Source organism: Xiphias gladius, chromosome 16, assembly GCF_016859285.1.
Source record: "Xiphias gladius isolate SHS-SW01 ecotype Sanya breed wild chromosome 16, ASM1685928v1, whole genome shotgun sequence".
NCBI classification, from domain to species: domain Eukaryota; kingdom Metazoa; phylum Chordata; class Actinopteri; order Istiophoriformes; family Xiphiidae; genus Xiphias; species Xiphias gladius.
This window is the reverse complement of record NC_053415.1, coordinates 20,100,539-20,128,333: the sequence shown is the minus strand read 5'-3', so window position 1 is coordinate 20,128,333 and position 27,795 is coordinate 20,100,539. Positions and strand designations below refer to the sequence as shown.

The 27,795-nt window shown below is 38.3% G+C and overlaps 3 protein-coding genes across 6 annotated transcripts; all 3 read left to right on the top strand.

Moving 5' to 3' along the window:
• The first annotated feature begins 1,477 nt into the window (after positions 1–1,477).
• On the top strand, positions 1,478–2,932 carry si:ch211-184m13.4 (uncharacterized protein LOC798560 homolog). The gene is made up of 3 exons (XM_040149248.1): positions 1,478–1,835; positions 2,175–2,689; positions 2,768–2,932. Exons 1-3 carry the CDS (start codon positions 1,478–1,480, stop codon positions 2,930–2,932), a joined length of 1,038 nt encoding a protein of 345 aa, XP_040005182.1.
• Positions 2,933–11,623: 8,691 nt separating this feature from the next.
• On the top strand, positions 11,624–16,495 carry gpr183a (G protein-coupled receptor 183a). The gene is made up of 2 exons (XM_040147634.1): positions 11,624–11,784; positions 13,505–16,495. Exon 2 carries the CDS (start codon positions 13,528–13,530, stop codon positions 14,653–14,655), a length of 1,128 nt encoding a protein of 375 aa, XP_040003568.1. The 5' UTR covers positions 11,624–11,784; positions 13,505–13,527; the 3' UTR covers positions 14,656–16,495.
• A 3,398-nt stretch (positions 16,496–19,893) lies between these two features.
• gpr18 (G protein-coupled receptor 18) lies at positions 19,894–25,173 on the top strand. 4 transcript variants are annotated; one of them, XM_040149469.1, is made up of 3 exons: positions 19,894–19,985; positions 20,603–20,654; positions 21,063–25,173. In XM_040149469.1, the coding sequence occupies exon 3, from the start codon at positions 21,091–21,093 to the stop codon at positions 22,081–22,083; it is 993 nt and encodes a 330-aa protein (XP_040005403.1). In that variant the 5' UTR covers positions 19,894–19,985; positions 20,603–20,654; positions 21,063–21,090; the 3' UTR covers positions 22,084–25,173. The 4 variants fall into 4 exon arrangements, with proteins under 4 accessions (XP_040005403.1, XP_040005400.1, XP_040005402.1 ...); XM_040149466.1 differs by having other exon boundaries at positions 21,057–25,173; XM_040149468.1 differs by having other exon boundaries at positions 21,048–25,173.
• Positions 25,174–27,795: the final 2,622 nt, after the last annotated feature.

The window sequence follows — 27,795 nt, the reverse complement described above, 5'->3', positions numbered from 1 at the left end:
TAGATGTGACATTCGTCAAACTGTTAGTGATTCAGCCACACATCACAGCATTGTGACAGTTTTTTTTTTTTTTAAAAGCAGCAGCGATACTTCAGCTTCCTCCTGTATCTTCCATCAGCTCCACCTCAGGCCTGCCTGCCTGCCTGCCTGCCTTCATCTCAGCTACATAGTGTGCAAAGTTGAGAAAACCTCAGAGGCAGGAACATAAAATAAAACCTCACAGTCAATCATTCCATCTAACCTTTCTAAAAAAAACATGCTGCATCTACTGCAAGCAGTAGTGCAAACACATGTACTACTTTATTAAATTGTAGCCACTTTAAAATCACACTACAGACACTTTTGTCCAAAGCAACTTGCATTTACATGCACATGCATTTAACCTCTATAGGAACAATAGTTAGATGTCAGATCATGGACAGTTGGGTATCATCATACATGTTCATATGGTAGACAGCAACCGTATGCAGAAAAGAAACATTCACACAATCCATACTTGCCTATTCTCTCTGGCTCTCTCTCTCTCTCACACACACATACACACATGAGTTCTCTCTAGCATTCTTGTATTAATCACATTATGGGAAATAAAGGTCTGTTCTTACAGTCCCATTATCGGGACCCTAAATGGGAGCAAAGAGTTGATCCCCACAAAATTAAACATTAATATTCAATGTGAGGACATGGTTTCCAGTTAGAGTTATGGTTAGTATTGTCCAATGTCCTCTTAAGTAACGAAAACACGTTGCTGTGACTGGGTGTGCGCGTGAGTCACTTGTGCTTATCATGAAGAAGCTGTCAGCAACAGCATCAAATATGAGAATATAATAGATGGCACAATCGACAAACTGATGGAATCAATCAAACTTTGCTTGTGTAGGAGTTTTTGCGCAGGCTAGTGCAATTCAAAGGCCTTTACAAGGGACTGACAAACTAATAAAAAGGCAGGGCAAAGAGATTATTTAGATGCAAGATTGAAATGTTAATAAAGTGATAAAAGTGAAACAATAAAAAGACTAATTTAGAAAAAAGACGATGAAACAATACATGATACTGTTTCATGAAACACACGCTGCATTTTCCGTATTTTCTATATCTATTTAGTTATCTTACTATAAACTGTTGAATGAACAAAGCTCTAGGAGAGCCTACTGGGCTCAGTGCATCAACTAACTACTAAGGTTACAGTATGAAAAAGTTTGACAGACATATGATGTCAAAAAGGAGAGGTGGGATTTGAGCACTTCATACAACTTTTTCAGAGGGATTTCAAGCCGTTCAGTTTAGTTTACTACCACAACCCGAAGACTCAGCAGCATTAACGATAAATTAACTTGGCTATCGTATCTCTTATGTAAGTACTCTATACAATGATGATCTTTTTCTATAGCTCAGTGGGCTCTTGTTCCTTTGCTTATGCACACTTCATTCCTGCCTGTAACGATTTAGGATTTACAACGTTATCCTTTTCTTTACAATGACAGGTGGGATGGCTGTTGATAACATCACCCTGGACTCCGAAAGCTCTCCAAACCAGAGCAGCTGTGATGTGTTTGTCTACCAAAGAGCTGCAGTGGTCCTTTTCCCTATTTTCTACTCTGTAGTTTTCATAATCAGTGTGTGCGGCAACAGCTTGGTTCTCTATGTGATCTGCCAGAGGAAGCAGAAGTTCAACTCCACCTCCATCTATCTGGTCAACCTTGCACTGTCTGATACCCTGTTCACGATGGCCTTGCCGGGCAGAATTATTTACTACATCCGCCATTATGACTGGCCCTTTGGTGACATTCTCTGCAGACTGACCACACTTCTCTTTTTTGCAAATACCTATGCAGGTAATATCCTTTTCTGCTCTGCTAATTTTACACAATATCTTTGATTGTGTCTTTCTCTGCTTCAACACATATGAAACCATATCTCCTACATCAGGTTCAGACAACATTATTTTTCCATTCTGAGCTCTGTGTGTGAAAGACTTCTACATTTACAAAGGACAAGATAACAGTATAAGCTTAAGAGTTCATTTAAAATTGAATCAAACCTATATGATGCATAAGATCATATATTGGTATTAAGTGCTAAAAGTTTGTTGTGAAAGTATACATTTGTTTTGCCAGTCTGTTCTGTATGTGTTAAGCACAAACTGTATTGCATATCCATTATATTTCCACCAGGTATTGGGTTCATGACATGTATCAGCTTGGACAGATATCTGGCCATGGTGCACCCACACCAGCTGCAGTGTTTACGGAGTGTGAGGGTTGTTCGCAGGGTCTGCTGCCTGGTCTGGGCCCTGGTATCTCTGCAGATAGCTCCCCTGCTGTTTCGCAACGTGCTGCATGAGCAACAGAAAAGACGAACCTGCATGGAGTACTTCAACTTTGAGGGCTCTCGCTTCACCCCTTATCTCCTGCTTCTCGCCTGTGCTATCTCCTTCTGCTGTCCACTCCTCATTATCATGGGTTGCTACGCCAAGATCAACCTGAAGCTGCGAGCTGCAGCCAAGCAGAACTCTGTGACTGGCCGATCAAAGAGGAATCATAGAGCCAACACCATTATCCTCCTCATCTTCCTCACCTTTATCGTATGCTTCACCCCTTACCACCTCAACGTTATGCAGTTTATGTCCAGAAAGTTATACCACAAGCCAGCCTGTGAGGAATTGAGGGCCTTTAAGATGTCCTTACAGGTAGGAGTTGTAGTTTTTAATTTGATTTCAAACATTCTCCATCAATTTCCCTTTTCATAATCCATCCTCTGCCTGCAGATTACAGTTTCTCTAATGAATTTCAACTGCTGCTTGGATCCAGTGATCTACTTCTTTGCCATTAAGACCTACAAGAAGCGGGTGATGAGCCTTTTTAAGGACTGTCTGTATACTTCCGGTGCTTCTTCCAAAGTGACAGCTGAGAACAGCAGCAGCAACACCTGAGAGAAACCACAGCTGTGTTTACAAGAATTATGCCAACAACCATTGTCAAAGCAAAGACCTAGTTCACTCTGTTAAAGTCAAAAAGGCCTATTTTAGTTTCTTGTTTTTATGCATTCTCTGGAAATGACTAACAAGTCTTTCACTAAAGATATTGTGACAATTGTGCATATGCATATGTAGTAGATGTCCATTAAATGCAAGAAGGATCAAAATTGCTAATTTCCAGTCCCCCAAAACTTTCCTACCTTGTAAAAATGTTGAGCACAATTATGTTTGTCCGAGAACACTGTATAAAATTTCTTATTCCATATCTATTATGTTTTTATTTTTACATGATGCTGTATCAGATTGCCTTTCTTAACTTTATTTCCTGTCTTGTTAACATTTCTGTGCCACACAGTAACAGTGGTGTCATACAGTAGTGACATATTTTTTGTTTATCAATGTTTGTCTTCTAGAGGGCTCTTTGTTTGATTGTGTATCTGTGCAGGGTGAATATCCTAACTTTGATAAATAGGCTGAGCTTTTTTCTCTCTCTCTCTGTGTAAAAAATGTTATGGTCATTAATGCAGTATAACAGCAACTTTCACTTCCTTTATGTAGAAAAACATATATGGGGATCCAGTCATGAGGAAGAAAATTGAATCTAGAAAAGTGTGTAAGTGACTGTTACAAAAGTCTGCAGTCTGCTCTCCTACTATCAAAAACATTATTCCTTTGATCCTCACAGTAATACATATTTTACATTTTGCAAGAACTTTGGGTATGCCAAAATGACAACATGTCATGCATCTCTTTTTCACACCCACATCTGTCTTCTGTGTGGGAGTACATAGATAAATGCCAACACCACTTCCTCACACACTGTTCCTGCTCCCCCTCACAGGCCTCACTCCTCCTGGGTCCCACATCTGGTGGTGGAGCTACTCTGTGTGTGTCTGCAGGTGCAGGTTTTCTGTTTATAGTGTAGAGTCCCAGATTTAAATTTAACCTTCAACTTTTTCTGGGTTTTTGGAAAAGCTGCCCTATGATCTTGCATAGAAAGTAATGTGCACAAATTGTGTCACGAAAAACTGTTAAACCAGTTTCAATGATTACTGATGTTGTGATATTGTAAAATTTATTTATTTGTCAAGACTCACAATACAAAAACAAGTAAACACAACAATTTATATGAATTATTCATTAAAAGGTCCCTGAAATTCAGTTATTGAGTCAATAAGAGACAATAGTATGCATTAGATGACAAAGGTGGAACCACCAGGAGGAAAATAACAGCATCTTCTGATCTTAGTATGCAGTGTGGATGGGAAGGGCTGGTGAAATCTGCCAAATAAGCTGGAACTAACCCCTGATTTACTTCACATATTATAATTATCAACTTAAAATTAGATCTGAATGAGGTGTGGATCCAATGTTGTCAGATAAGGATTAATGCTAAAGTGTACAGTATGCTCTATTGTGGGACATTGCAGTCATCTAGTCTAGATGATAGAAATGCAGGGATAAGGGTTTCAGAATCTGGCAGTGTTAATGAGAAAACACTGACAATGTGTGTCTTTTTCTATTTAAAATCCGGTAGTTGTTTCAAGCAAAAAAATAAGCAGGAGAGACAAAGATGTAAATCTGGGTATCATCTGCATAAAAATGTAAGCTGAAAGTGAATATTGCCATTGTAAATATTTAAAAACCAAAAATCAGTGGACCTAACACAGAGTTTTGAGGTACCCCAGACAAGAAATTGTGACAGTTTGAGATGGTACCGTGTTCTACCTGATAATTATATCCTTAACCTATCCTAATAACATTTACTTCACTGCCTTCAGTGAGAATTAATATTAGGCTGGACTGCACAATTCTTTCACGTATTTTGGAGACAAACAGGAAGTGGTTTCTTGTGGAGCGGTATGATAATGATATCTGTGAAGACAAAAGGCATGAAGCCAGAGGAGACTGAGGCACAAAAGGAACCATAAAAAACGTTGTAGGTTTAGAAGATAAACAACAATGTTGACGGTTGGTTAAAAATGTTAGAAGTCATTTTTTCACCGGTGAGGGAAATGTGGTGGTTTTGGTCACTTGGATCCCACCTTCATGAAGGTTATAATGAAATCCTACTTTCATGAAGGTTATAAGGTTCAGTTTTTATTTAAATTTTTTTAGACAGGAGTTGTTTCAGCTGTATGAGCATTTTGGAGGATACAGTTTGTTGTGCTGTTGAACTGTACGACATTATATATTTGAGCTCACCTTATGAGTTGTTGTCCTAATGGACATAGCTGATGGCTAGCATGTTGGCTAACACAGGAAACAGTGCCTATTTTAGACACATAGCAGACACAGAGCACTATGAAATTTCATCAGGAGTTTTATTTTAGTCTCAGTGGAGACCCTTCACTTTGCTCTGTTACTATCCACCAACTCTTGAGTGAAATATCTAGCTCTCTGGCTGCTAAATGTTTCACTATGTTCACCATCTAGCTTAGTCTGTCTGCTGTTTGTTGCTGAGCGGGTAACCTGCACTGGGGTTTTATTTTATTTTATTTTTTTGCCAAAAACAGCTGCTTTCTGTGGCTGAAACAACACTGGTGAAAGCAGTGAGGGAGGAGTCACAACAGTGAAGTTGCAGGCCTAAAACCAAGGCAATCGATCAAGAGATGCGAAAAAGTTCTTGAGAACTCAACCGCAGAGTTGAGTGATACTTTCTTTGTATTTTTAAATATGAGCAACCCCTCTCACACTGCACGCAGTTCTTTGATCCATTAATAATATAAAAAGATTGAATAGAGTAGATTTAAGTTCTGTTGTAAATCGCATTGTCAGAATAAGGCCAAATAATGCCATAATAATTATGATTATATAATATAATATCATTTTATATAATATCATTTTATATAATACAATATAATATCATTTTATATAATATAATATAATATAATATAATATAATATAATATAATATAATATAATATAATATAATATAATATAATATAATATAATATAATATAATATAATATAATATAATATAATATAATATAATTAGATTATTATTATATTAATGTATTATTATATTATAATATTATAATAATCACTATACTTTATTATTATTATTATTATTATTATTATTAAAACCTGATTACGGAATTAGATTATATGTATTTCCTTTAATAGAACACACAGAGTGGGGCAGTTCAGAATGAGGAAATTTCATTTAATCAAAAAGGCTAGCTGCTTCGGAAAATGCATGCTTTCCATTAAAAGTAAACTGGTGCAAAAACAATTCTGATCTCAAGTTATATCTGTCAAATCAAACAATGTTTAATCACCCAAACACCCACAACCCATTTTGTTTCCTTTACATAGACAGTGGTGCATCAAAGTTCACAGTAGGAGCATTCTAGTTAGTGAGACAGAACACTTAACTGTGAATGCTCTCTCTTAATCAATACCCTTTTGGTATAAGTCAGCTTTTTGTTGGACTACAACATTCCCCCTCCCTCACTCTGTATAAATTCGGTTGGTGGCGTCTCGTTCTGTCGTCCACTATCGGCTCCTTTTTTTTGCCGACATTCGTCCGCTTTATCATACCCTCTTTTACTTTTCTGTGCCCCTAATGACCCCCAGTGAGGAGTTGTCAGATGATGCCTGGAGGTGCTGGCAGTGACCCAGAGCTGAATCCTCTAAACTGTTTACCTTAAAATCCCCTCAAACATTTCATATGAAGATTAAGGACAGATGTGTGTTGAGTTAGTAACTTTTAAGAGCAAGGCAAACTTCTTGTGAGAATACTCTGCACTATGATAGAACTGTCGAATAACAATGTCAACATTTTTTCAATGCTCAATGTGAACAATTTTTAATCAACTATTTCTTCAATATCTGCACATGAATTCCACAGTAGAGTACACATCAGTTTAAATAAAAAATTACTTTATCAGTGTGGTCATAAAGCACACTGATAACATTTCTCAGGCTTTTTGTTTACACAAGAAATTATTTCGTTTCCAATAGAAACAGGATGTTTGACATTTCTTAACATTACTGCAGAATTATTAATGAACAACCACAATTAACCCTTGATGTATTATATGTAACAAACACATCTGTTGATATATTGTTGTATTTGGTCCATTCAGAAGGGTTATTCAAATGGTGTCATAACGTCAAATAGTTTCCAACCAACTCAAATTTTTTTTTTTTTTTTTTTTTTTACAGCATATAAATAATACACAAGACACCAAATCCAGACCAAGATGAGACATTTCTTGTTCTTCATGATACTTCCTCATATTAAAACTTTTTGAAAAACCCAACATCAACTGCTGGTCAATGAGACAAGAAACTCAACTTCAGCATCAGAATCAAACTTGTTCCAGGATAAGGCTGGTGTAGTTTGTCTTTGTCTGTGCTTTCTCTTAGTTGCTTTGTACATTGTATTTTAAACTAGTTACTAAAGAAGGAGATACTGGAATATTTTTCCACAATATGGGTCCATAGAAAAGAATGGATTAATATATGGTTGAAAAGAGTACGACGAGTACTTCTTTTTTGTGGTTTCTGGTTTGGCCCTGTTTCCTTCAGTAAACCAAGCTGACCAATAGGTTTTGTCAGGTAATTGGTAAAGCCAGACAGTTACATATACAGCAACTGTACATAAAATACAATGTTCTGAAGGAGTTAAATATTGTAAATTAGATTAGCATATTTAATATGAGTTCAAGTCATACTAAAATTATTTCAGATGATAACCACGGATTTGCGATCTATAGTATCTGATTCAGTTACATGTAGTTGGCTGCATTTATAGCTGGGAGACAGTAACAGAAAATCTTTGACGCTTTAACTTTTGTCTGCAACAATGTTTTGAGTTTGTTTAGAAGTATATGGCTCTGATAGAGCAATTAAGGCAGTGCTGCTATCCCGTGACTGCCTGATGTTACAACTAAACTCTTTGTGTACTGTAAACAGGTGTCAAATGCAAACCTTTGACCTCTACCGTTCTCCTTTACCCCCCTGTGAATAATCTGAACCTCAACGGCTGCAGTACTCTTCACTTGCCAGAAGAGAGAACTGTTCATCCGAGAAGAGGTGTCTGGTTTGAGATGACAATGACTTAAAATATTATGCATTGTGCACAGAGGGAAAAAAATATACTTTTGGCGATGTGGTATTTTAAATCCCCTCCACCATTAGACCCTTATAATTGTTGTAGGGCTTAACACCTCCGCCAGGGAGGTTATGTTTTCACCTGTGTCTGTTTGTCGGTTTGTTTATTTGTCAGCAGGTTTACGGAAAAAGTGTTGAACCAATTTGCGCCGAACTTGCTGGAGGGATGGGCCATGGGCCAGGGAAGAACACATTAAATTTCGGTGCAGATCCAATAATTTTTTATCTCTTTCTTTAACATTGCGAGATAGGGCATTTTTCGCCTTACTGAGTGCCATTTTATTATTAAAAATGATTTATGAATTTGATAAAGAAATAAATTTTGAACAAATTCTTATGACATGGCGCAGCAGCCGTAAGTGGAAATAATGACAACAACATAATCATTACACCACATCCTGTAAATGGAGCCACTTCCCACTGATCCACAGAAACACATCACTGCAGTTACATTAACTCTGAGACATTTACAGTGTTGTTTCAAAGTTTTACGACAGTGATATGTTAGTGTCTCGGATTTTGAAAATGAAACCATTTTCATGGGTTTAAAGTGCTGACTTTAATCTTGAAAGGTTTTTAAAGGTGTTCACAGCCGTTTGGGTGAGAACCCTGAGTATGTCAGTGGAGAATTCATAGCGCTTTTAACTCTTGGGGGACCTCTTTGTATAAAGACTTTATATAAAAAGATCTCTCCAATCTCTGAGCAGTTCATCAAATGCAGACGTTGACAACTTTAAATAGTTTTATTTTAAATCAAATTTGCTGGAGTGCAGAGACAACGCAAAAAAAAATGTGTCACTGTCCTGCACATTCCGACAGTACTGTATGTTACACAAATATCACAATAAGATAAGTGATCATTTGATCAGAATTTGGGTCCAAAAAGAATTTGCTGCTAACAAGACTGAAAGTGATAGGTGAAGTAAAATGAACAGAAAATATTATACAAATGTTACTTAACATACTTTTATGATTGTGAAAATGTAGAAGCACTACCATAAATGTGTTAAAGATGTGTTAATTAATTGATTTACAGCAAATTTTTTTGTATAAAATTAATATTAAATGTTAATTGTTTTGTTTTTACCCCAAAAAACACAAATTCTTAGTCTATTTGATTCTTCTGAGTCTTGTTACTAACTTCTAATAGTCTGCTGTCAATTTTGTTACCCAACCAATATTTTTTTCTCTAAAGAAAAAGAGCAGCCACAGAAGTTTCCTGTACCACTGTTGCAATCTTATCTTAACCACAAATTGAAAAACAATGGAGTGCCCTGCCATCACACTATTGATGCCTTATTTATCACCAATGATGTAATTTTGCACCATGCTTGGTAGCAGTGGTACACTGTAAATACAGTAGCAATTAAAATGCATTCATGAAATACTACATAGTTGACATGTAGAGGCTAGCGCTACTTTGTGTTTTTTGACTTTAAAAGGATACTGGATATAATGTTACTTTTTTAATTTTATGTCAAGGAGAATTTAAATAATTAGCCCAACTTTAAGAACCAGATTATTCATCATGGTTCCTCAAAGCAACCACATTGCAGAGATTCATTCGCTAAGGGCCAGCGTTGTCACATATTGATCAAACTGCGGGTATAGATAACCGCTGTAAAATCTTGGCCAAATGAGAATACTTGTAATTACACAGAAAAAAAAAACCCCCAGTGAAGTAGGGCTACGCAAAAGCACCACCATAACAGAACATCACATTCTCTTACATTCATCCACCTCCTGTATAACCTCCTGTCACGCAACATATAATACATGAGAGCATCAGTAAAGGGCTACAGTGGCCCCAGTATATACTACAGTACATTTTAATTGCTGAAATATACTACAGTATATTTCAAAAATTAAAGGGGATTTCCTTTTTGAAGTATCTTACTCATAACATCCTCATGCACAGGAAGTACAAAACACTGATAAGTAATAATGGCTCTGCTGAGAAATGCCAATGTCTCACAGTCTATCCCATCATTTTTAAGTTCTGCAATTATTATTATTATTATTATTATTATTATTATTATTATTATTATTATTATTATTATTATTATTATTATTATTTTCATTGGTTCATATATAAGTTTGAAATTAAGGCCCCAATATCTAGAGGAGCAGAGTGTTAAGACTTTTCTTTTGTATTCGGCCCCATTGTCTTCTATGAATAACCATGGCAGAATACCATGCCTGTTGTCTGTCAGTGATGGGTGTGATCAGTCTGTCTGAAGCCCAGTGAGTCAGACCCACAAGGCCAGGCAATGAGGAAGTTACACCGCTTCCCCTGCCTGTTTTGAAAAAATGAAGGTTGTGGTCAATAATAAAAAAAATGAAAAAAAAACAGATTATGATTTTTGTGGATATGTTTTATTTGCATTCGGCAGCACCTAACTATCAGCACAAGTCCTCACTTTCCTCACTTCCCAAAAAACAAAAAAACAAAAAACGAGCATATCCATTAATTTAGATAAATCCGTGGATTGACTGGAAACACAAAATGTGCAGGTAAATGTTTATACATACCATCATGCTCGTGTTATCATGGTGTATATCCGAGAACTTTAAGTAGAAGCCATTACCCAAAAAGGCACCAGTGATCAAAGGTGTGAAAACCACAGATTAACCGTTACTACTTGTGTATGTATGTGTATAGCAACACCTGGTCAGGTCTTTCACAATAAAACATGAATAAGAGTGTAATTAATCACTTTTGTAGTCACATTCTATTCCTTTTTTTCCTTTTTCTTCCATGTGATATCAAGGCTTGACCACACATTACATTTTAGTCTCATTTCTTACATCTTAAACAGTAGCCTATATTTTTTTACTCAAAATATTTGTTTACTCATTCTCACTTAAGAAAGTCATTGTCACTTCTACAATCACTACTGATACATCTATTGCCCACATGACACTCAGTACTTGAAAGCCAACGACCTCAAAAGAAATTTTTGTTCAGAGAAGAATTAGTCATAACTTTGGAGCTCATTTTTTGAAGGTATTCTGAGCTTAAAAAATCAGCAAAGGGGAAGTTCCTAATTTTGCTGTCACACATTTGTCGAATCTAAAGGGAAATTTCAGAAAAAAAGGGAATTTGAATTAGGGATTATCTGTACAGAATTGTGATTTAACTGCTGTGCAACAAAGGGGCAACTGGGGCATTATTACCAATTCACTACCAGCTTGTTTTCAGCTGAAGCCACATCCTCCCATGAGTATACACATGGCATAGCATGCGCTATGAAACCTAGATTTTCCTTTCCTGAAATATGTCAGAGATGGTTCAACCCCCACAGCCTTATCAATCACAAAGGACAAATGAAATATAATATACTTCAGTTTAAAATCACATGGCGTTGGACAACCTTTTTGGTGTACAGTTAGCACTGAACGACAGTTTGAAAGGTTTAGCAAAAATGAAAGAGGCAGAGAGACATAAACACATGCATAGGAAGAGAGAGAGAGAGAGTTACAACAGGATATTTTGTCACTATGGTTACCGGCAGCAGATACAGATCTTGATTTCTGTATGTCATGCTTTTCACACTCAGTGCAGTGCGGTGGTAGTGGTGTCGAGACAGATCCTATAATTTAAATAAACTTTGCTAAAGAAGTTACACGTCTTCTGGATCAATGTGGCGTCAGTCAATCTGAGGAAAAACGTATTCCGTCTGTGAGGTAAGTTTGGGAAATGAATCTGGATAATATATGTATGTGTGTGTGTGTTCTTTGACTCGGAACGAGGAAAGAACAGTTACATTTTGCAGTTAATCTTGTAATGGATCTATGCTGTGAACAATGTGCTATATTCCAGAGTAAGAGATTCACTGCCTGCAAACTTCTGAAACCCACCCTTGCGAAAAGAGTGACAAACGAACATTGTCTCTAAACTACGGCATGGCATTTCTGAATGACAAATCATCACGCCTTTACAAACTATATCCTCAATAGTTTAAAAATAACGAATACTGGATTATGAAAGAAAATTGGTCTTTTATGCAGGAAATCAGTGCTAAAAATACCTGGTTATGCCCGAGGGAAACTGTTAACTGTTTGAGACTCAGTGGAAAAGTACAAGGTATAGTATTGACATACGAACATGATTTATCTTCAAATTGCTAAATGTATATAGATAACATCTTTTCGATAAGAAAGGCATTTGAAAAATTGTGTTGTTGCATATTTGCCCCAAATACCCCTTTACTTGTGTCAGTGGGCAAGGACATGTGTTTCTCCACTGCACAAGGAGATAGCCACAGCAGGAGTGGGATATAATTTTGGCTCAAACAATACGACTTTCCAACTGCCAACCATTCTAATGCAGAGCACCCTGGGGAAGCACACTTCCTCATTTACAAAGACTGTCTCTCAACACCACGTTTTTTTGCTGTATAAGTGTGAGAACGTTGCAGCTGCACTCACAGTTACGCTGTGTTATTGTTCACAGGTTTCCTTTATGTCACTTTTCGCTGTAAAAAAAAAAACAAAAAAAACCCATCTATGTCCTGTTTGTCAGATATGTACATCAGTGGGTGGATGTGCTAATAGTTTAATATTACTCTTTTTCCCTTAACACACTGACATATCAGACCTTTATCTATCATAATCTTGGTGTACTCATAATGATCGAAATTAGGATTCTGACCGTCTTTATATGTCAAACTACAGAATAAAAAGAGCTAAATGCATATTACTCAATGATAAGTGAAAAAATTATAGGTGCTTTACAGCTTCAGTCAGACACCAGTGCATATCAAATCTTTTTTTTTTTTTTTTTTCTACTTTAACTCTCACCTTTTGTTTTAAGAAATGTCAAGGTGTGACTTTGCAAACCTTGGACTGCGAGACTCAGGCAAAAGTGAAGCTGGAGTTAGGTCTCTGGTGGGCTTTGCTAAAAAAAACCAAAAAACCCACAAGGTGGCACTACACACCACAAAAACAACCTCTGTTAGACAGGTGTGGTTACCTGTAAGACTATGAGTTACTTATCATAAATGAGCTCAGAGTTCACCTGCTTGAAAAACAACAACAAATAAAATTGCAGTGATTGCAGAAATGAGGTGCACATGAACACAATGAAATACTTAAACTTCCGAGGAAACATCTGTTTAACATTAAGGGTTATCTAGCAAGGAGTAACGAGAATACTGTAACTTGTTTTACTTCCTTTTTGAAAGCAAGATATCCAACTTGCATGCAATCTTGTTCCAGGACGGTACTAAACAAGAGTTCGTTTTCAACCTAGACAGAGTCAGTGTTTCATTCTGTTTTTTTTTAAACATGTCTGACTTTGTTTCCTTTAACATGATGAATACAGAAAACAAAACAAAAACAAAATCCACAATTAGATGTAAATCCCGGAGTTTAACCAAAGCACATTTTATTTTCCTTTTTGCAGTTACTGGTTCCTAAAATATCAAGATGGATTCTACCACTGTGCCTGTGATCTTCACCCCCTCACCCGCCAACAATGAGTCTAACTGTAACACCCTATACGCCCACCGGGACTATGCCAGAGTTCTCATGCCTATATTCTATTGCACCGTGTTTGCTGTGGGGCTGTTCGGTAACTGCCTCGCCCTCCACGTCATCCGCCCCAATGTGAAGAAGATCAACTCCACCACCTTATACTCTCTCAACCTGGTCATTTCCGACATCCTTTTCACCCTGTCTCTGCCTGTGAGGATTGTCTACTATGCTCTGGGCTTCCACTGGCCTCTGGGTGAGTCGATGTGTAAGATCTCGGGCCTCATTTTCTATATCAACACCTACGCAGGGGTCAATTTCATGACCTGCCTCAGTGTAGACCGCTACATCGCTGTTGTCTTGCCTCTGCGGTTTGCCCGATTCAGAAAGGTCAGTAACGTGCGCTACATATGTGTTGGTGTTTGGATATTGGTCCTGGCCCAGACCCTCCCCCTCCTCGGCATGCCTATGACCCACACAGAAGAGGATGGCTCCATCACCTGTATGGAATACCCCAACTTTGAGAAGGTCGACCATATTGCCACTATACTGATTGGTGCTGTCTTCCTGGGTTATATGATCCCTGTGATAACCATCCTGGTGTGTTACTCTGTCTTATGCTCCAAACTCCGCTTAACAGCCAAGACCAACCATTTGACGGATAAGTCTGGTCGCAGCCGCAAGGCCATCGGTGTGATCTGCTGTGTGTCCATGGTCTTTATTGTCTGTTTCAGCCCCTATCACATTGATATCCTGCAGTACATGATCCGCAAGCTGGTGTCGAGTCCTAACTGCGTGGATCTCACAGCCTTTCAGGTGTCGTTGCACATCACAGTCTGCCTCATGAACCTCAACTCCTGTTTGGATCCGTTTATCTACTTCTTTGCCTGCAAGGGCTACAAGAGGAAACTTAAGAAGCTGCTGAAGATGCAGGTCAGCATGTCCTTCTCGAGCGCAGCGAGGACGTCGCCTGAAGGCTCCTCCAAGGATGTTATTGACGGCAACAAGATCCAACTCAACAGTTCTATTATAGGTGCAACCAGTGAGAGACCCACAGAAAGGAGATCACACAAGTATGAGTAAACTGAAGAGCTGAGGCACCAAGAGTTGCATAACGTTAGATACTTTTATGTCTTAGTGGGCCAACTTCAATCAGGACAGTGTCTCGGACAAACTGAGCTGAACATTGAAATGGACTCCAAGCAGCTACTTAGCATCTGGATCCATATGAATTCAGCTGTATTGGACCAGATTAGCTAACACAAGGGAAGAACATCAACAAAATTTTGACAGGGAAAATACAGTATCTCTTCTGTTTACACATTTTCTGATTGATATTAATGAATTGCTCAGGAAAGCAGAAAATGATTGCAGCTAAGGAAAGAAATGAGGATACCGTTTTATTTTATAATATTACAAGTAAACTGAGGAGGCAGAGGACAAAGCAGGGCATGATGGAAGTGGACGGTCAACTGATAACGAGCTGAAAGAGACATTGATGAACATCTATCAAGTCCACGTGTCATGTGTTGTAGTCGTAAAAGCAATATACTCACCTGAAAAAAACATTCTTGAAAGCAAAAAAATATTTACAGTCAGACAATTACCTCACAACTGATCCCATCCCTACAGTGTTACTTTTAGGAACTGAGAAGTTGAGGTGAAAGTAGATAAGAGTTTCATTCCAAAATGAAATCAGACTCACATTCTCAAGTTTCAGTTCAACAGTACCCGTATTATCTCAGCTGCTTTAACATTAATTTACTCATGCTAAAACTGGATGTGAATAATGTTGTGATTTTATTTAATAGCTTGTGGATTGAGCTGTTTTTGGAGTTATACTGAAATAATAATGCTATCAAAGCTAAATAGGAAGTGTCAGTTTTAATTTTTGATGAGTTAAGACAGGTGTAACATCATTCATGCACATTAAAATCATGTGTCATTTCATTTGTCCAGAATGCTGGATCTGTTGACATAGCCTATTTAATAGTTTCTGTTTGTACAAAAATACACCTCTGTGGCAGTTCCGAAATTAATTTTATGTGTTTCATGTGGGATTTTTGTCTTTATTTTGGAATTTAGTTATTAATGCTCTGTACTTCCACGCGTGTGATCTGCATGTAGCAACACATACGTCGGGTCACATGGATAACAATCCTGTTTGAACGTGTGGTATATGTGGTAATCTTCAGAACAAGAAAATAATGACACGATATACCGAAAATGTCATGAAGCTCACAAAGTTGAATGCAAAACTGCAGCAAAATGGATTGAGCAGGATATACTGTAGTTTCAAATGTTTCTCTGTTAGTGGTCTGTGTGATGAGCTTCCATCCCCGCAAAAGAACCCTCGACATAGTTTAGACAGCGAAGGGGCATTGGGGCTGATTGGAAAAGTGGTGGGGGTCATCGACTGTAATGCATCCAAAACGTATCCAGTATTTCTTGAACAATGTTGTTGACTGTGTGATTGACAGATACCTCAGAATCACACTCTGCTCTTCACTCCCCTCCTCCTCGCCTCCAATCATCCCTCTGAACTCCCATCGCAAACGTTCGATTATAACATTTCTCAGCTCTGAAAGATGTTGAGGAATTAGAGATAATCTAAATGTTTAAAAAGCGACAGACACTCTAAATGAAACGGTTTTAATTTGCTCTGTCCACATGTGAAACATGCCACGCTAGATAATGCCATATTCGTTCTAACGTTTGAGCATATTTGAACAATATCTGAAATAAAAGAAAATTCTAAAATGTGCAAGAGTGAATGTTATTATGTCAGCTTCTCGTTAGAGCAGAATTACTGCACTGTGTGTATAGTATATGCACACATATACACACATATACATATACTATACATGTGTGTATAGTATATGCGTCACCATTTTACTATTTTTCGTTTCTATGCACAGATTTAACAGTAGTTTTACTTTACCTTAAAACACCAATACTGCACACTGTAAAAATTTGAGAAAACTGCAACTGCAACAAACTTCAGTAAAATTTTTAGTTAGGCAATTTAACTTAATTTCTTCAGTTTAGGCTTTGAGTTTATCCAATTTAGAAATTATTACTTCTGTTAATTCATTCCAGGTTCGACTAACATTATTTTATATTATCACAGCTCAGAATTTTTTTTTTTTTTTTTACTGTTTTTTATCTACTCAAAGTTAAAGCAAATCAAATCTGTATGTTACATGCACTTGGAATTTTTTCTAATAAGTGCGGAGTCCTTTCAACTTTTATAGTTTGATGTGCCAAACTTTATCCCTCATGACAACTTCTGCAGCACTGCCAGGAGCCACAATGAATCCTGGAACAGTGTTCCCCAATAGGATCACCGTGACTCAGTTGTCGTACATAAGAAGGGTGCAGGACGTGTCTGAATTACTGACCTACCTTCATCATGGTTTGCATTGTTTTAATTTTGATCAGAGAGAAGACCATCTGACACCTAAGAGACACATGTAGAAAAAGACACATTACCGTCAGATTTCTGGGGAATTTTAACCTTAATGCAACGCATGCGGGGAAGTGTATGCAAATAAGCCAACCATATTTCCAAATAAGTGCATTTCGCAAGTTAAATAAACAATTTTTTTTACAGTTGGTCAAATGAGCTCATGTTTTCAAGTTCTGAAAGAGATAATTAAACAATTTATGCATCATTCATGCATGTGATGGGCCTCAAGAACAGATGGCACAGAAAACAAGACACAACTGTAGATGCAAGAAAGCCAGGCAAAACACTGGAGAAAAGTTCAGCGGCAGTCATTTCATTATGTTGCAAAGCTCATCAGCATAGCCGCTGCCAAGGCTACAGTAAAAGCACTGAGCAAAACATGTGCACACAGTGCATAAAATGCAGTACATATACTGTGTTTATATTCCTGGTAGTCTTTTTTTTTGTTACGTAATGATCTTATGATAAGGAGGATTATTAACCAAAATTCATTTAAGTCCTCAGTTCCAGGAACTTTGCAGATGTGGCATCTGTCGTCATAGGAGCAGAATAGTGAAACCACAGCAAAAAATACTGGGAATTTCAGCTGAAACATTTAGTCAATTAATCGTCAGCTCTCTGATAATCAGTTAATCGTTTGTCATTTTCCTTTTTTTTTACCATTTTTCACATTTTAAAAAATTAATAGATTCATAAAAACGAAAAAGATTAGTCAATATTGAAAGCAAGCATTAGTTGCAGTCCTAATAGGAACATTATAGAGATACTCGTTGGTTGATACTTTGTTTCTGTCATCATCAGAAATATTTCCACATAACCACACACACTCTTTTCAACCTTTGATACCTTTTTCTGACTTGTCAAATTGGGCCAGTTTGCAAATGAATGCAGTTATCACTGAGACATACTATAATGGTAATTAGGCATAACTCATCACAAACTATTAGATGTTTATATGCTTTATTTTTTTATGCTATTTTTTACAATTACATATTTTCCATTTTATTTCACTGAACATGTCCCTTGCTGATAGGCTAGCTACTTGTACTGCAATAGTCACTGTATTTCACGCATTTAATTTCCATCTGCTTTATCATGGCGTTTTTTTAGTATTATTTCTTTCTTCTTATCGCTTTTCTTTGAGTGCTTGTTTGAAAGGGATTGGCTGGAATCAAAGGAGAGCTCAACACAATGTATCCACATTTCTGAAACCAGACAGGGATACATTCACATTAGTGCAATACTATTACTGTGTTAATAATCCGAATATGTTGTCCAGAGAATGATTTTCTTTATTCTCTGCATTCCCTTTGACTGAAAGCGTATTTTCTGCAGCAGTGACTACAGATAAAATGTTATCCGATATTTTCATATTCTTATAATATCCTAGTATTATAAGCAGCAACAAGAAATGAATTATTCCAAAGATAAAAATGGTTATTGGATGCAGACTCAGTCTTGTAGTATTTATTTTCAGCCTCTAGAGGACAGTGTAAAACAGGGTAAAGAGGTGTTAGTGAAAGAAGTAAAATCATTGTACACCTCATCTCGATATTGACAGGTCTGACAAAAGAGGATCAATTAATAATTTTCTTGAAATTGTTCTTTGGTCTGTTTGACATTAAACAAAACTAGGAGAGAATAAAATAAAGACTTTATGGCAGAGATAAAAAAAAGAAAGAAAGACAGAACCCGATGTTGTCTAGTTACCTGTGAGTAAAAATGCACTTATATTCTTTATCATACAAGTGAATAATAAAGGATTTAATATGGAGTGGAGAACTTACTGAGGCAACCACAAGACAAGTATCCAGGAGAGGTAAACATCACAAAGGCTGTTGTCATAACAACATATTGCGATGAGCACAAAGTACCATCTGGTATGAGATTTTTAAGACACAATGAGAGGACAGCCGATAGATAATTATTTCCCCGGAATAAGAATTCGACTGAATGAGCAGCTTCCATATAAACACTGTGCTGAGAATACAAGGGTAAAAATAATGTAGCAGCCACGGAAAAAGGTTCAACATCCGAGCTGACCGAATGAAAAATCTGCATCAACGAAATAAAATATGTGACGAGTAGATGTAACCGTTTACGGAGCTCAAATAGACAGTGGTGAACAGTCAGAGTGCACAGAGAGGAAGTGCTATAAGTCGTGGGAAAGTATGATTTACTTGCTGTTTCATAAGATCTATAATGAGAAGGAAAAATGACCAGTCAGGAGATCAGGGGAAGAAGTTTTGATTGCACAATGTTCTTTGAGCCAAATGTCCTAATTCATAGTTGTTACCAGTTAACACACACATTAATCACACACAGTCATCTGTATTCAATCCAGGTCCAGACTGACCTTGAGCGTTTCACCTGAGGTATGCGCTTTGCATCCATTAAGTCGACGTGGTGTAAAACCATCTCACAGCATCAGCGTGAAGTGTCTATTACCACCATCTTATTTCCTGTTTATATGGCAACTGCCTCAACATCCTGTTTTTAATTACTTCTCTCCAGCAGCAGATGCTTCTCACAGCAACCTGCTGTGGATTACTCCCCTGAGAACTAATGTGCTGTGACAGACCCCACTTTTCCAATCAATAACTCGCCCTAAATCTGCCATCTCTCTGCCTGCCAAACACACTCCCACTTCTAATGGCACATCATTTTCTTTAAGGGGGTGTAATTGCAGACTGTGGAAAGCTGTAGCCCTTTGTGTTCCAACTACGTAGTTACTGTAAAGGAATCTAAAGTACAGAAACTACAGCCCAGGGTTGACACAGGAAGTGATGGGGGCTTTACACCGCGTTCAGTCTCGCCACCATTTTCATCATATTACCCTTTAAGAAAGCACTCACTTCCCTGTTTTAGCTCTTGGAGGCAGTGCTCAGATAATCTGCTGTGTTGCTTCACGCAAGCTTGACAAGATGTTTGTAGGATTTCTGTGGTAAGTCCGGTCTTTTATTGTCCAGGCAAGGCTACCTGATCAGTTTGGCCTTTACGATGGAGGGAAAAGAATAATTTTGTCGTGTTTTGGAGCTATTTGCTATATTTATGTATTGGAGCTATGTTTTTGGACAAACTGATTTAAATCACATTGTTCGTTTTATTTCTCAGCTTTACAGTAATTTTTTTTTTGTTTATTTTTCTTAATGATCACCCACAATTCACATTATATAGGATAGACAGATGGTTAAACACAGATGTCACTTGATTTCTTTTCAAGATGAAGCATCAATTTCTCAGGGATAGCATTTTCACTTTCACATTTTTACCCACACTATCTACACATGTGTATATGCATCTATTTATCAGTCTAGATGGATAGATAAATAGATAGACAGATAGAATTGCAGTTTGTTTGCTTGTTCGTGTAATATTTAATAACAGAATGACACATCTAGACACGTATGGTCTATTTGTTTTTCAAACTGTAAAACACAGACTTGTCCATATTTAGAAAAAGCCTCTGGCTATTTCAACACCAATCTCTCTCCTGGAAACTCTCTCAAACACATTTTTTTATGGAACTTTCTCATGTTTTTTTTGTTTGTTTTTTCTAAGCTTTCTAACTTGCATGGACTAATGAGGGATTATTTCCACATAATATTCAAAAGTAAGTTGCATTACCTATTCTTGCTCCTCAGATCATTTGTAACTTGAAATTGAAAGTGAAAGTATTTCAGTCAAACATTTAATCTAAGAAGACATCTTTAACTTTTCTGTACTATTTTTGTAGCTGATAGCAAATTACATAATTGCTCAGTTCAGATTTGATTAATTGTCTTCAAGGAGACACCATAGCAGACCAAAATACCCCTTTTTTCTTTACTAAGACCTTCCTAAAGCACATGGCCTTTCAACACAAGTGATTCGACGAGACTTCAACTTAATGAAAATAAATGGTCCACAGCTAGCACAAATTTGTGAAATAAAAAATTGTTTAATGGAAACAAACATTAATAACTCGCTGTATAAAAATTCACTAAACAATGTTCATTCTGCTGAGTTCTGTAAGTTTCAGAAGGAAGCTGGATCTGAACAACCCCAACATGTCTGTGGAGACTGGTGCTGAAAAGCCAGAGCAGGGACCGGTGGAGTACCGCATGGCGGGCCTGATCTTCTACTGCTTCATCGTCACCATAGGAGTCATAGTCAATCTTACTGCTCTTTGGGTGTTTGCTCTCACCACCAAGAAGAGGAACTCAGTCACTGTTTACATGATAAATGTGGCAGTGGTAGACCTCACCTTCATCCTGCTGCTTCCCTTCAGGATGGTTTACCACCACCAGGACTACTGGCCCTTTGGAGATCTATTCTGCAGGATCAGTGCTGCTCTCACCATTTTCTACCCCTGCATGGCTCTGTGGCTGTTTGCTCTGATCAGTGCTGACCGCTACATGGCTATTGTCCAGCCAAGGCACGGCAAGGAGCTGAGGAATGTCCCCAAGGCCGTGGTGGCGAGCTTAGGGGTGTGGGTCATGACCTTGTGCAGCACTGCACCCATGCTCTTCTCTCAGTATGACCCCGATCGCATCTCCAACTTCACCACCTGCATCAAGATGCAAGACATCATCCACTTGCGCCACGACAACCCTGTCAACTTTGTGCGCCTCATCTTCTTTTTCCTGGTTCCCATTTGTATAATGATTGGCTGCTATATCGTCATAGTGGATAATCTGATCCACGGCCGCACCTCTAAACTCAAACCGAAAGTGAAGCAGAAGTCTATCCGGATTATCATCACACTCATTATCCAAGTGTTGGTGTGTTTTGTGCCTTTTCACGTGTGTTTGGTGCTCCGTTTGCTGGGGAAAGGCAAAGATGGGGGGTTTAGCACAGGGGCAGTCTTCACCACATTCCTGATGAACATGAGCACCGTGTTAGACATTATTCTGTACTACATCGTCTCCAAGCAGTTCCAAGACAGGGTGATCAGTGTGATTTTGAACAGGAACTATCTGCGGAGTGTAAGACGGAAAAGCAGGCACACACACACAGGCAGCATTCGATCAATGAGCAACATGACCAGTGCAATGATATGAAACAGCCATCTAATTTTCATGACAAACATCACACCTATAAGTACTGTGCACACTTTGGCAAAATGTAACATTGAATGCATCACTGTGTACATGGTTCATATCAAAAGGATCAAAATTTGCAATTAATTTCCAAGGACTAATTTACACTCACAGTATGGGAGTGCTGCTGTTGTGGCAAAAACATCTGTGTTCAGAGCTGATTGACTCACCCACGAGACTTAAGATGTTTTTCTGTGCATCTTTGCTCTGGCAGACACAACACGGGTGTCTGTGGCTCAGGTGTAATACATGCAGGTGAAAAATAAAGCGGGTAATCATTTAAGACATTGCTTACAATATCTCAGTGCTTGGTTTGTCATCACGTCTAAATACTGAAACTCTTCTCAGCCTTCCCACTACTACATCGCCCAACAACCATAAAAGGCTTGACAGCCGCCACGCGGGGAAACCTGAAAGGAAACAATTGTGGGTTCTTAAGGGTTTGGTCGCTACAGCATGTTTGTAACTTCGCCTCCGTAGCACCTCAGTGCTGCATTATGATAAAGTAAATGTTATATATAAAAATATATAACTATAACACACACCACAGACGTGCCGCAAGTTGCTGAAAATGTATTGACCAGGTGATGGCAGCATGGCACAGCTAGATCACATCTACCTGCCTGAGCAAGTCAAGTAAGAGCTTTCCTTGGTTTCAAGTGGATAGTGTTAGATTTTTTTGTCTCTCCCCCCGTAGAGTACCGTACATTTTTTTTTTTGTTTCTGCATATGATTACATTTCAACTGGCTTTATAAAAGAAAATATTTCAGTTTTTCTTCAGTGAAATCACAATTCCACGTCCTCACAGAGAAGTTGTTTACTATAGTCGTAACAGCTTCCTCAACCAGGAATCAGACTGAAGTTTGTCTGTGGTGCAGTGCGAATCATATTGATTAGATGTTAAATGATTCAGTCACTTGAAGTGCATTTACAGTAACATCCTCAAGAGATGTCAGGGAGGCTATTTACAAGATTTAAAGCAACCTTAACCTTAAAAGAGGAAACCTTTTCTGCTCAGGGATACTTTAATGTCAGGTCTCTGCTGCGAGTATAAGCACCGTGTCGCAAGATCGTGCAGTTTATCTCCAATTTATCTGTCAAATGACAGACAAGTGGTGACTTAGAAGGTACTGATTGTGTGACAGTTCTATCTCTGTGAAGAGACTGTTTCATTTTAAATGAAGGAAAAAAACTCGTGTTTGAATGTATCGGTTTTGATAGGTGTCCTGCACAAACAGTACCCAGGCTAAGAATTGATTTGGTTTTGCCAGTTGCTTAAGTAATCAAGTTAGTGTGTCTGTCACACCAACACAGTCTTAACTGGATTAGACAGTGAGTCACTCGAGCTGAGTAACTATGTAGTGCCTCATACAATTAGACAGGCAACGCACCCTGTGGTGGAACCACATCTACCATAGCAATTCTCGGAACGGTTATCGTCTGGCAGATCATTCGCAAACACAACCAAATGAAACATGTCATACTGTGAGACTCCTTAAAGAGGTCCTGCTTTTATTCATCTTCAGTCACATCTTCCCAAGCAAGCCCAGCTTAGCCCACTGACATAAGTTAGTGTACTACAGTGGTAAAATGATCAACTGCATTGAGAGTCCATATGGTTCTTGGCTGTTCTGTACAATGTTCGTAGTCAAGAAATGGCCAGACTGACATAGAGAAGGGGACAGATTTACACTGTGTTTAATAAGAGGAGGCAGACTACAAGATTTCCAACTCTCATGGAATTCTGGGAACTGCAGTTTATCACATGATGATAGCTTTATTGGCCGGTAGACTACAAGAGGATTTATAACCGAGAGGTCAAAGGTCAAATGAAACATCAGAGGGTCATCTATCTGTCCCACCTGTTAGACATCAAAGAAAAATCAGCCACGCTGCTCACAGCAACTGGCATTTAAAACAATTAAGTTTCCTGTCAGGTCTCTGTGATGAATTATCCGGAAGCTTTACCGGCTGTAATTCTAAATCTTCCCAACAAGTGCCTTTGTTGTAGAGAAATTAATGAAAACAAGATTGTCTTTCATAGGAGCTGATCTAACAGCGCGACAGCCAGCTGCTCTTCTTTGGGAATAAAAACAGTCAGCATTAAACACAGCTCAGACAAAATACTTTTTTTTTCCTACCACTCGTGTGGAAAACAAATCAGGCGGCAAGCGCAGTGGCCATCTGTTTTGTTATTTGATATGTGTGAATACATGTTGTAATGACTTTGTTTGTGAATCACTCTGCGCGGCAGAACACACGAGAGCTCTCGAAGTGCTGGAGTGTTCAAAGCTAATCATATAATTGGACACAATAGTCGATGACAAATGGAGACGCTTGGAGCCAGCCAGCTGGGGAAGTGAATATGTAATCATTGTAAAATCATATCATTTTTGCATATTTGAAGACAGCTTAATAGAGTTTGCATGTCAGCACAGCATCAAATGATGATCAGACACAGTGTTGCTGTATTTGTTATTCTAAATAGTGTTTTGTTGGACTATTTATTTTCATCATGTTTAAAAGTGTTTCTTAAGAGTTTGTTTCCTATATGTTCATTTATGTATCATAGTATTATGTATGTTGAAACAAATTGTGGACAAATAACCCCTCTTAATATGAAAAAAAGGAATATGGTACAGCAATAAACAGTGATTCCCATTTTGAACGCCAGAGGTTACTTCTGCAGTTGCCATGAGATATATATATATATGTGTGTATATATATGTTCACACATATATATTCATAATATGTAGCTAGAAGTATTGGCCGAATGGTGAAAAGGCCAAAAGTAGTAGATAAACGGTCTAAATAGTTAGCTAAAAGTAATTAAGGAGTAATGGTTGAAATGTCCAGCTTCCACCACTGTGAGTGGTAGAATTAAAAATGCTAAACGCAGACAGATAAAATTGTATGAAAAAATATTGTGACATTATTGTGACAATTTCCTTTTATATAATTAATAGAGTTAAGTGACATCCAGTTCAAATGAACATATCAATTCAAAGGAACGTATTTGGAACATGATTGGTGGTGTCATCGGAGGGATACTTGAGTTAATTTGTCAGACTGTAAAGGTAAGGAAGCACTGGTCTACAGTATACCATCCTGACAAAAGTAATCTGTTACCACAAGGCTACTGGATATCAATAAAAGTTGAAGGCACAGTAATATTTTCAGGTGACCTAATTTGGCACGCATTTATACTATAACCTAGAAAACACACCTGAAGCACTTTTTTCCACCCAAATTCGTTGTTGTGTTTGAAACAATAGCAGAAACCGAATATGTTGCAGTTTGGTTTGAAACACGCTTCCCAACACTTGTACTATACCATTAGTCTTCATGCTGTTCCCATTAGAGCCCACGAGGACATGAAAGAGAGCCTATAATATTATATAGATACTGTACACATCCAGCCTCGACTGGGCCTCTTCGTCTACTGTACGGCATTAGCAACAAGCAGCTGCCTGCATTTACATCATTTAGCGTTTCTCTCTGGGCACTTTAATACACTGAACCTCTCCCCTGGTAAACTTTACAATAGGATGTTGAAGGATACTCCTGGACTGCCATAGGAAATGAGAGGCACATGTGCATGGATGTAGCAGTGGGTTCCCCCCTGTGATGCTGAGCTTTAGGGCTGCACAATGAGACTAATGGATTCCTTTTGTGGACAAAACTAGGTTATGCACATGAGCTATTGTTCTTATCTGTGGTAGATGAACAATGATATCTCATGTATAGTAGGAACTGTGTGAGGTATTCCCTTTGTACACATATTTAGCCGGGCTAGCTTTACAGAGGTAATCTTTTCCTTTGGCAATGGCAATCTACTCCGGCATTGTCTTTCGTCTCCATTAAAAGGAGATAATCTCCTGCAAGACTTTCAAATGCTACTAAACTGACACCAATTGACCCTGCAGTTAGCAGAACAGGAGAAGGAGGAAATGTATGGCCTTGATTACAGCCGTGTGTCTATTTTAGCAGATTGTTCTGTTGCTGATTCACACACACAGCCAACCACCATTAGCGTGTATAAATAATGTAAGGCCCTCATCTCTCTGTTTTGTTTTTTTTTCCAACTCTGCTCAGCTAAGTGCCTGCATGGAAACCTTGGCCTCCTCCTTGTCAGGTTCTCCATAGATTAGTATAAGGTTTATTTTAAGTCTGTAAAGCAGTATGTTCTTGACAAGTGTTCCACTCAATGCATATGGGAATGTTTTTAATTGTATCATGTGAAGTGGAATAGGAGCTCCGGTGGGGACTGTGTCAGGTTGTGTTAATATTTAATCCGGTCTCACTTCAGCTTCCCCATGATCCACAGTATCGTAAGAGCAGAATAGGAAAGCAACATTACAAGACAGATAAAGAGACATGAGTAAAGACATTCTAGCTCCAGGCCGCTGTCTCACTCAGGATGTAGTGCTTTGAAAAGCCTGTGAAGACACTATCATGAGATTCCACTTGTGTCTCTCTTCTCTGTCGAGGCCTGGGCCGTAGTGCAGTGTGCCCCGAACAGTGAGTGATATCGGGGCAGTTACTGCTAATGCACTCATTTCAGCTGATGTGCATCTAAAGAGAGCTGACTGACAAATTTAAATGTAAAAGCAGGCGGAGAGGAAGAGTGGAAGAGTTGTGTGTGGATGGGAGGAAAGAAAAAAAAGAAGCAGGACACGGCGTTAGCCTGTGTGTGCAGGAGAGACAGAGAGGGAAGAAAGGAGGGAGAGATTGAGAGAAGGAGGGATGGAGGGAGACGCGAGAGAGGCCTTTCACTTCCTCTGTGTGCACATCACGTCTCCTCTCCCCAAGCTCAATTACAGGATTGATACTCAGAGAGGAAACTTCATCATGTCGTACAGATGTCTTCACTGAGAGAAAGAAGGAGACGATGCATCTTGTCACATAACGTGACATGGTCTGCGTAATTCAAAACAAACAAAATGAGAAACAGTTGGACTAAAGATTTCATTATGGGCTAATAATTAATATGGAGCACCAGTAAAGAGTGGGAACTCATAGCAAACCCTTGCTGGCGGAAGAAAGCACTGGAGTTGCCCCTGCCTGTTAGATAGAGAATTTAACAATTCTACTGAGTGAATTAATCTAAAACAGTAACTTGTAAACAATAATACTCTTTCAGTGAGCCATTCAGCTCCATCATAGTAAACATTTTTTATAACCCAGACAGCTCTATAAAGTGCTTTAGGCATCATTGGGCACAACTGTCATTAGTCAGTGCCTGTGTGTAAATCTGAATAAAACCACTATGTTGGTGATGCTGCGCAGACACAAGCCCATATCTATTTTACAATGTTTCATTTCAAACGTGACACAGGCAGAGAACACACTCCACAACAATGGCCATGTTTTGCTTTAATTTGATTACGTTTTGTCTCAGCAAATGCCAAGTCCTGTTTCGCCTCAAGAACATATCTCTTAATCACGTTCCATCCAGGCTGTGTCTTTCATCTAAATCTCACAGCCGTGGCTCACACCCAACTTTATTTCGCTGAAAGGTAGAAAAAAAGCAGACACACAAATACACACCCACCAGCACACACGCACACACGCATCCAACAAGGGGGAATACAATGACAAAAGCCTAGCTCTCATCTCTGTCACATAAAGTGATGTTTTGTGTTTAGCTGCGTGCAACTGAGGTGTGTGCG